Here is a 10,883-nt window from a genome sequence, read left to right as displayed (position 1 = left end):
CAAAAAAATCTTTTTTGTATAGAGCGTGGACAATCGCCATTCTCCAACACCCCTACACCCTTAAGTGTCCACGTTGTAGGAAATTTTATCAGCTCTTCAAAAATATTTAGTCAGGGGTGGCTTTCCTACTTCATGGAGCAAAAAAATGTGAAATTTTTCGAGAATTTAAAACCTAAAAGTGACATTAACTCTAAAACGGTGCTCTTTATCAAAGGCGATAAAGTACATGTCGATGGCAAATTGGATTAAGATTTTACACCATTTTTTTTTTCAAAATAGCGTGTCTCTGGAACCAGAATTTGCACCATGCATGTCTTTTTGAGTCACAAAATCAAATGTCGAACGATGCACTTTTATAATTTAAATTCATATTTTTTACCATGTCGAATTCAAAACTAAGGAAATAAATGTACAATAGAAATAATATCTAGCATGTAAGAAGCATTCTAAGTTGTCTTCAAAAGTATGAAGAATGAACAATCTACAATTAAAAAAATAAGTTCATTTTCCGATCAGGAGATGGCCTTACCTCAATGGAGATATTTTCCTAAAAATACCTGACTACAACTACAACTTTGCCGAGGACACCAAATCGATTAGAAAATAACATTTAAGATAAAGATAGGGGAAGGTGGGGCAAGACGACCATATGGGGCAAGAGGAACAATCGCTCGTACGGCCGTAATTTTTACAATTTTGATTATTTGCAGTATGAGGAATTGTTGCTAGCAATGCAATTAGCTGATTCTACTACAGTCGACTCTCTGGCTGTCGATCTTCTCGATATCAATAATTCTCCATCTATCGATGAATTGTTCAGTCCCTTCAATCTGCATACATCAATTATTCTTCATTCCTCGATATTTTCCCTTGCTTGAAGGATCTTTTCCTCGACGGTCCCTTGGATTCTGTTTGCTTTAAAAATCTCTTCCGGTTGTCAATAATTTCACTTTCTCATGGCTTGCATAGACATTTTTCTTGGCGAAACGACGCTTTGAAGGGTGTTTGACATTAGTTTGTTTTTGTTTGATGGACGTTGCCATGATTCTCTCCCATAGCTGGGTATCCAGAAAAAAATATTTTCAATCGAGTCTCCATTTTGCATCGTTCTGTAAACTGATGATTCTCTTCCTCGACGTAAACGCCACGGGACATGAGATTTTATGAAGTTTTTTTTTCAAAACCTTTGTTTTCTTATAATATTTGGAAAGTACAAAATAAAGCCTAGGGTTCGTTTTGAGGCTCATAGTGTCTCTACCAATGACTTGCACCTATTATAAAGTATGATTTAACTTCTTGTTATTTTTGTCAAGAGCTTTTAAAAAACCTTGTTCAGGTGGGGCAAGTGTACCATATGGATTTTTAGTATGGAAAAAATACGAATTGCTGCAACAACATATTTTATTGGGAAATAAATACATAAAAGTACATAAAAACTGATAAACAATTGTTGAAAAAAAATGTCCATACAAAATATAGTGATATTATGAAAATTTCCTTTTTAACATCTAAGTAATAATTTGTTTTTGTATAAACGATTAAATTTTTAGTAAAATATTATTACTGAATCTAAAAATTAAAGAAACGTTTCAAATACATTCTAATCTGTTGTATCTAAGTGATAAAAGTTCAATTGTTAGCAAATTAACATGTTGTTTCATGCATTGTTCCTCTTGCCCCAACGGGTTGTTCGTCTTGCCCCACTAGTTAAGAAGAACGTACGAAAAATCAAAAATTTTAAAATCGTTTTTTAACATTGAAAAACAGGTTTTTTTCAAAATTTGTGCTATCAAAGTCTTAGTCAAGACCTGGAATAAGATGATTATAAAAAAATCCAACAGATTTTTTAACGTTTTTGATGGGTTATAACGAGCATTTCCTTAGCTTGTTACACTTGCCCCACTTTCCCCTAATCATATGACATATTCATACAGCAATTCCATTTGAAAAGAGCCTAAACCGAAAGAAAAGTTCTCCGATCGGGCTCAAAAAAATTCTGGGGGTTCCTTGGCCAAAATAATTAGACCCTTTGTTTTGTTTGGCCATTAGGGTGACCTACATTGTGCTACGGTGGTTCGAAAAATTGTAATTTTCGTCATTTTTCGCGAAAACCACTTTTTTCAAAAAATCATGTCTCCGCGGCGTCATTTCATCCTCTTTTAGGTGTCTTAGACATATAAGAAAGATGATGAGTTTGGCTTTTGGGAAAAATAGCAAGAAGTTTCAAAAATCTAGGTTAAAATTTTAAAAAGTCGTATGAAAACTTAAAATGGCCTTGACCGTGTCTGGACCAAAGAGCCTACGTCTGAAAATATTTTTATCGGATATAATTTTTTGAAAATAAAAGCTAAGTTTTTCGACGCGTCTCGCGCAAAAACAGGAAAATGCCGAAAACTAGAAAAAACTACTTTTTTCACTAAAACTGCAATAACTTTAAAATTTCAGCGATGAGCTATAGTTACATGTTAGGGTATCAATATTTTCAACTTTTGATACCCTAACAAAGGATTGAAGTTTTTTTTTCCATCTCTTTTTTTTTGCTGTAGCTTTTAAAATTTCAAAGAAAACACCTCAATATTTTTATTTCTGAAAGTACGTTCAATTTTCCATAAGAAACAACTTTTTGTTAAGGATTTGACTTTTTGTTTCTGTTCTACGAGCGTATGTGTAGAGTGACGTTACAACGGTGAGGAATCATGTTTTTTTGGGACCAAGATTTTGCTCCGTTTATTAACTACAAACTAATTCACAAATCGAATTTCATTGATGAACGGTTGGCAATTCTTGCCTCTCATGGTGTTGCCTCTCTTGTAGTGGTAGAATTGATTTTGAATCCTCTTAATAGATTGTTAAGCCACTTGGATTGAATAGACATCACATATACATGACGGAATCCAGTCTGCAACCAGCTAAGATCACCGCGTATTCATTTATTTGTGTTTATAAATAATGAGAACTTCATCTATTCTAGCAATTACACTCCACTCCACACCACCACCAGAATTCTAGCAATACAAGTTAGTAAAACACGACACTAGACTAAATAGTTAAATGAATACTATTCCCACAACCAACCCGTATTACAAGCCAAGCGACAGAACGAGGGGGGAAACACTGAGGTTAGTCAAAAGGTCGAACAAAGCACGAACAGCCTCAGAATCGATAGAACCCCGTCACACTTTTAACGCGAGGAGGGCAGAGGTGCACGCGGTGGTGTGATTAAGCGACGCACCAGCACCCACAAAACTAACCTGTGTTAATGACGCTAATGTGGACGAATCAACGGTATCCTGTGGAAAAGAGAAAGAAAGAAAAAACGGAGAAACGGAGAAAATACTTGGTGTGACAAACAGGACAACAAAACGACCGACAATGGTTTGAAGGGGGGAGGAAAAGGTGATCCAACATTTTCTTGAGGTTGATTTTCGTTTTTTTCCGCAGTGGTGATTTATGCTAACAGAAACACACAAACACGAACATTTTGTGATGGAGAGCGTGTGGAGCCCCAAAACCCACCCACACACTAATCGAATGAGAAGCACGTGGACAAACAGCTGCTGCCTGCAACCTGAATGTGTGACATTTTTTTTAAGGAAGTGAACGACAACGACAGACAGACAGAGTGGGAGTGTAAGGTGACTAAGAAGCGCCTAAAATGTCTACCGACTAAAACTTCCTAAATATTCTAAGAGGCTCGCCCCACAACTCACCTGGTTCTGGCTCATGGCTTCGAGTTCCTGGGCGAGACTGTTGGACGTTCCGTTGAGCAGGTTTCGGCCCTCCTCGACGCCCTTCGTTAGCACCATCGCCTGCAGCTCCTCGTTCGCTTCCTCGAGCTGTTTGTTCTTCTGCCGCAGCTCGTCCATCTCCTGGTGCAGTTCCTCTAACCGGAGCGATTCGGGCGAGGTCGTCGGTAGCGCCGGACCCCGTTCCGACCGGAGCCGTTCGCACTCCTTGCCCAGCTCGACCATCAGCTCCTCGGCGGCATGCTTGTCGGCTTTGTGTCTAAAAAATAGGCGATCATTAGTTTGATTTGAATTTTGGGCCATTACATTGTTGTGTCGTCTGATGCTCGAACATTAAAACAAAATCGAACAATATTCCTCAATATTTGGTTTGAAGCTTATTTCTGATCGAATTTTTGATGATATTTTAAGATATTTTGTATCATTTAAATATTTTATTTGTTATTAGGCTAAATTTCCTGACCTCTCAAAAATATTTAAATATTTTTGGGCATCTTTGAAGATTTTTTTTAATTTGTCCATGAATTACAAAACGTTCATCACTAAAGGTTGAGGTGAGGAATCAATTTTTGATAAGATCTGAGGTTGAGAAAAAAATGTCAACGACCAATGAAAAGATAACAAAATATGTAGTTGCGTTGTTGTTACCCAAACATGTAAAAGTCATCGCTAAAATTTTAATGTTATCGCAGTTGAGCAATTCTCCACGAAATCGGTCTTTTTTTTGGAATTTTAATTTTTGTATTTTTTAATCGGACTGAAACTTTTTTGGTGCCTTCGGTATGCCCAAAATAGTATTTTATGCAACAAGTTGCAAAAAGAGGATTTTTTCAGCACGAGTCGTACATTTATCCAACGAGGTTCACCGAGTTGGATAAATACGACGAGTGCTGAAAAAATCAAGTTTTGCAACGAGTTCCATACAACATTTTTTGCAAATCCGAAAAACACCCATTGAGTGAAATTTTAAGTCAAATTTCCATGTATTTCGTTTATAAATCGTTTAAATCAAAAAAATGTTGAAATGTGTTACATTTCAAAACAAGTGCTGAAAAGTTCAACTTTTCAGCACCCATATCAGTGCTGAAAAGTAGAACTTTTCAGCATTTATTTTGAAAAGTGTTGCTATTCGATTCTGTTATGATTGGTACAGAAAAGTAGGCTATTTCGTCGTTCAAGAATGACAGAAAAAGTAAGTAGTTTCACGACGGAATTGCAAAAAAGCCATTTTGCATCATTAGATTCTCCATATAATTTTCCATACAAAAATAATGTATGAAAATTGAAAAATCTGTATCTTTTGGAGGAATTTTTTGATCGTTTTGGTGTCTTCGGCAAAGTTGTAGGTATGGATATGGACTACACTGAAAAAAATGATACACGGTAAAAATTTTTTTGGTGATTTTTTATTTAACTTTTTGTCATTAAAACTTGATTTGCAAAAAAATACCATTTTTTTTTATTTGTTTTAGAGGACATCAAATGCCAACTTTTCAGAAATTTCCAAGTTGTGCAAAAAATCTTTGACCGAATTATGAATTTTTTAATCAATACTTTTTTTTTAAAAATGTGAATAATGGTCGTAAAAAAATTTCAACTTCATTTTTCGATGTAAAATCAAATTTGCAATTAAAAAGTACTTTTGTGAAATTTTGATAAAGTGCACCGTTTTCAAGTTAAATCCATTTTTAGGTAACTTTTTTGAAAATAGTCGAAGTTTTTCATTTTTTTAAATTAGTGCACATGTTTGCTCACTTTTGAAAAAAATATTTTTTGGAAAGCTGAGAAAATTCTCTATATTTTGCTTTTATGAACTTTGTTGATACGACCCTTAGATGCTGAGATATTGCCATGCAAGTGTCTAAAAACTTGAAAATTGATGTTTTCTAAGTCTCACCCAAACAACCCACCATTTTCTAATGTCGATATCTCAGCAACTAATAGTCCGATTTACAATGTTAAAATAGGAAACATTCGTGAAAATACTTTCCAAAATTTTAAATCAAGACTAACATTTTAAAAGGGCTAAAAATTCAATATTACGCCCTTTTAAAATGTTTGTCTAGGTTTAATTTTTTTTTAAATAAGTACAATATCTCAGCAACTAAGGGTCGTATCAACAAAGTTCAAAAAGCAAAATATAAAGAAAGCTGAGCAGCTTTTCAAAAATATTTTTTTTTAAGTTGGCAAACATTTGCACTAATTTTAAAAAAATGAAAAACTGCGACTATTTGATAACGGTGCACTTTATCAAAATTTCACTTCAGTACTTTTTGATTGCAAATTTGATTTTACATCGAAAAATGAAGTTGAAAAATTTTTACGAGCAATATTTCGATTTTTTGAAAAAATCAGTATTGATTAAAAAAAATTCATAACTCGGTCAAAGATTTTTTGCACAACCTGGAAATTTCTGAAAAGTTATCATTTGATGTCCTCTAAAACATATCAAAAAATAAAAAAGAATAAAATAGTGTTTTTTTGCAAATCAAGTTTTAGTGACAAAAAGTTCAATAAAAAATCACCAAAAAAATTTTTACCGTGTCCATATCCATACTTACAACTTTGCCGAAGACACCAAAACGATCAAAAAATTCCTTCAAAAGATACAGATTTTTGAATTTTCATAAATCATTTTTGTATGGACAGCTGCCAAATTTGTATGGAAAATTATATGGAGAATTTAATGATGCAAAATGGCTTCTTTGGGCATACCGAAGGCACCAAAAAAGTTTCAGTAGGATTAAAAAATACAAAAAAAAAATGGAATGACCGAAATCTGAGAGAACCGCTCAGTTTAAGTAAAAAAAGTCGTTTTTTTTTCTTTTTCGTTATTTTGTCATTTTGCGCGCACCGCGCCGGAAACCCTAGTTTTTATTTTCTAAAAGTCATTTCTTGGAATCCTGTTAATAAACATCTCCCATTTTTGAGTATGTAACGTTAAATTGTCCGAGGGATCCGATAAAAATATTTTCAGACATATAGACTCTTTGGTCCAGATACCGTCAAAACGTAATTTTAAAGCTTCATTCGACCTTTTCAAATGTTAAGCTAGATTTTTTGGTCTTCAAACTAGTTTTCTTTGTAAGGTCAACTAATCACCTTTCATTTGCGTCCAAGACAACTAAATCTGTAGAAATGGTGCAAAGTTATGATTTTTTTTGAAAAATGTGATTTTTGCGAAAATTTACGAAAATTGCCATTTGGGACCACCCTAGCACGGCGTAGGTCCTATTGGTCAAACGAACCCCCAGAAAAAAAGTTGCTGAAGTCAAGTATAGGGTCAAGTCATTTTCTCATAAATTACAAAAAACATATTTTAAAAAGCTTGATATAGACTTGTTTTCAAGATACAGATTCAAAACAACACGAACATATCATATGTATCATGAGAAAAGTTTTTTTCTGATCGACGAGATGTCTTGGGCAAAATTGTAGTCTATGATTAAAAATTTTCAGAAAAATGGGTACACGAAAAATAAATCCTTGATTTTTTTGCTTGATTTTTTATCACAAAAGGTTTTATTTTTCATTTTATATGTTTTAGAGGACTAAAAGGCATCTTTTTCGATAGTGCAAAAAAAGATTAGAATTTGTAAAAAAAAATGTCAAACAAATGCCTCACACATTTCATTATAAAGTGCGCCGTTTTCAAATTATAGGCCCTTAGAGTGCCTATAATTTGAAAATTCCTTTTTTTTTTTCAAAAAATATAAAAAAAATATGAAAATTTAAATAACAAGCCATGGAAATACCATTTGAATGAAAAAAGTGTTTTACATACATTTTACACCTGCCCAGTTGTTTTGCACACATTAGTTTTCAAAATTTCCAAGTATTGAAGAGATTATTATTGTTTTTTTTTTTTAAATTGAAAATATTTTTGATCGATCCCAGACATGCTAAATATGTTTTTTTTTAACGCAAGAAAATTCATTTCAAATTGTTTTCAGTTGGTTAGACTATTATTTCCTTTGAAATTTTTAAGTCTTTTGAATTTCTTTTTGCCCCCTGATTTTTCGAACCGATTTTGAAGGAAGGGCGACATAAACTTTGATTTTTTTTTGCAATTTTGAAAAAAATATAGAGAAAAAGTGCCCCGGCAAAAAAACTAAAATCTTGGAAAATTATCTACATTTTTCTTGAATAAGTTGAACTGGTGTCTGAGATACAATTTCTTAAAGTTTTAATTTAGTAAAAAAAATTTTTTTTTTTTGAAAATTCTAGCAAACATTTTCGAGAAATCGCGAATTAGCTTTTAAGTTGCAACAAATTGCGATCAAAAACATTGAGACAGTTTGACAGAAAAAGTGTGGATGTCAGATAAATCACAATGAAAGTTGACCCCACTTATTTATTACTATTATTATTATCTCATAAGCAAAATCATCTACTCAATGATGATTTTTGATGATTAAAAATTATTTAAAAAAACAAATCTTCATTTTCTAATAAAGTCGGGTCTTAGAGGGTTAAAAAATAAGAAATTAATTTCTAAAAGTTGCCTTTTCCCAAAACAATCCCAACCATACACAAAAGTACTCACTTCTTCTCGTTGGCTTTGGCCTCGGCCAGCTCCTGCTGCGACACCATCAGGCCGTCCCGCGCCTTCTCGAGCTTGTCCTCGGTGGCGTGCAGGTCGGCGGCCTGTTTGTCCGCCTGCAGCCGCAACCGGGCGATCTCCTCGCGCAGCTGGTTCGCCTCCATCTCGATGGTTCGTATCCGGATCTGGCAGTTTTCATTCTGCAGTTTGGCCTCCCGCTCGACCCGCGCCAGCAGCTCCCGGTGCCGCTTCTGCTCCTCCGCCAGCCGTTCCTCCGCCCGCAGTTCCGTCTGTGAAGGGGGGAAAGAAATTCGTAATCGCTGAGTAAATTTGCAAACTTGGCTGAACTTTTCTGAGTGACAAGATAATTTTGTTCTTATAGGAGCCCCGTTAGAACTTCGAAAACAATGGTTCTAAATCGGTGTCGCAGCTCGCGCGTTATTACTGGCAAAAACTCGGGGATTTCTCGATGTGCTACGATGCATGAAATAGCCGCACCCAGCTGAACTTTTAGTTCACGACCAGCTGAAGAAGATAATTGCGCGGTGCGACGACCTTTTCCCAGCTAGAGCTGCGTGACGTATTCGTTCGTTATGTGATTTAATTTTGGCCTAAATCTTAAAAGCGGTTAAATGTTCAACATGTCTCAGCTTAGTCCAAAAAAGCACATGAAACATAAAAAATCGATTCCCAATTATGTGACCAATTTCAAATTGGCTATCGATTTCAATTAGTCTTTCTTGGGCACACTCCATCGTAACTCAATAAAAACCTGTATCTTAATTAGCGACGACAGTCGCCAAAAAGTATCCATCTTCCGTCTTATCTCCAATCGAGATTTAGGAGGAAGGTGCAATAAATTACGGAAAAGTGATTGTACCAAAGTCAACCCCAAGTCAATGTGGCCTATTGCTGGCGGCACGTCGCCGTAAAGTAAACAACCATCCCGCTCTGAAAGGCCGAATAATCGCCAACGGGTGGTCTCAACTGAGCCACTAGGGTATACTAAAGTTCGTTCCGATCAACCAGCGCCAGCACCATTATGAGACCAGCTCCATATTTGACCAACCATGATCGATGAAAGTGGAGGTAAAAAATCAATGATCATTTTTTTCTATGTTGGTGAGCTGTTGTTTTCATTGCCACCGCAGCCATTAATCATTCTCTGTTGTGATTACGTCTGTTGCATCTCTGTGTTACACAACGAAGTTTCACACCGGAATTTATCGCTCAAATGATAAATTTCCAATTTGAAAGTTCAAATCAATCGAAAAAACGACATGGCATCATACAAAACTAGAGGGTGACGATTCTCGAGATTTTCAATTTCCCGGGAATCGAGAGTTGAGTTTGGCCAATTCCCGGGAAATCCCGGTTGCCCTTTTTCCCAATACAATCCAAACCATACACAAAAGCACTCACTTCTTCTCGTTGGCTTTGGCCGGGAAATCTCGGGTTTTTTTTTAAACTATGCTAATAGTGCCAATTACATATTTAAAAAGTAAATTAATAAATTTGTTTCTTTTCAATGAATTCAGTTACAATCAAGTCATATTTATTCAATGAAACGTTCATTTAAGTTGCCCTAATATTTGTTTTTTTTTTAAATTTGCAATTACAAGATCGTTTCTTGAGCATTTTGGGACTCAAAATTGTAGATGTTTACGAATCTTCCTCGTACTGAGTTTGCACTAACTTGTTGCATGAACTTGTTATTAGATTTATGTGGAGTAAATAATAGCTAATACTGGGAAATTTTATTGGGATTTTTGCAATATAAAAACACAACAATTTAAAGTTGTTCATCTTAAGGTCAACTTATTAATATGTACTAATTGAAGAAATATTTACAGGCATCAGGAAAACCTTATGTTCAAATTTGGCGGTCCATAACTTTACAAAGATTGCAAGAGTTTTTTTTCCAAAATATAATTTATTATTGAGGTTGACGCGAAACACAAAATGATTGATTGACATCAAAAAAAGAAATTACCTTGATACAACGAAATTAACTTACCAAGAATTAAAAAAAAAAAGATTATGAGGATTTCTATGCTCGAGAGAGGATATACAAATTAAACTTGTCTTGAGAGAAAATATCTAAAAAAAATTATTTTCATTTCGGGGATGTAACATGCTAAATATACTTCAAGGTAAATTTTGGAATCCGCAGTTTTTTTGGCTCCTCTCAATTATGGTTACTGGATTTTTTAACAAGTTCAAGTTCAACCATCTGAATGAGAAGATTAGAGAAGCATTGGTTAATTTAAACTAGTTCAGTTGTTTTGCAATCATTAATTAAAAAAAAATAAGTTTGACGAAAACAAAAATTTTAATGAAACAAAAAACATTTTGTGATAATAAACATCGACATTTTTAAATATTTTTAAATCAACTCAAACATGCTAAAAATGGTTCTAAACGCAGGGGAATGCATTTTGAATTGATTTCAGCTGATTGCTCTTAAATTTCCATTGACATTTTGAAGATTTTAGAAAAAAAAGTTTTTGCCCCCCGGTTTTTCAGGTCAACTTTAAAGGGGGGGGGGGGGGTAATTTAGAATGCCAACCATTCAAATTTGACTAAAATAGGTT

General features: G+C 34.5%; 1 protein-coding gene across 11 annotated transcripts in view; it reads right to left on the bottom strand.

Moving 5' to 3' along the window:
- Positions 1–10,883, bottom strand: part of LOC120430004 (rab11 family-interacting protein 4B) — a 224,957-nt gene that overhangs the window by 63,589 nt on the left and 150,485 nt on the right. For 9 of the 11 annotated variants that reach the window (XM_052708414.1, XM_052708416.1, XM_052708417.1 and 6 more), the window contains 3 exons: positions 8,293–8,579; positions 3,711–4,005; positions 3,252–3,290 (listed from right to left, as the gene is read on the bottom strand). In XM_052708414.1, coding sequence (XP_052564374.1) covers positions 3,252–3,290; positions 3,711–4,005; positions 8,293–8,579 — 621 coding nt within the window. The remainder of the gene's footprint in view (positions 1–3,251; positions 3,291–3,710; positions 4,006–8,292; positions 8,580–10,883) is intronic. The other 2 variants (XM_052708415.1, XM_052708413.1) reach the window with 1 other exon arrangement.

This window comes from Culex pipiens, chromosome 2 (assembly GCF_016801865.2).
Source record: "Culex pipiens pallens isolate TS chromosome 2, TS_CPP_V2, whole genome shotgun sequence".
NCBI lineage: Eukaryota > Metazoa > Arthropoda > Insecta > Diptera > Culicidae > Culex > Culex pipiens.
Note: the sequence above shows the minus strand (reverse complement) of the source record. Positions and strands in the feature narration are given on the sequence as shown.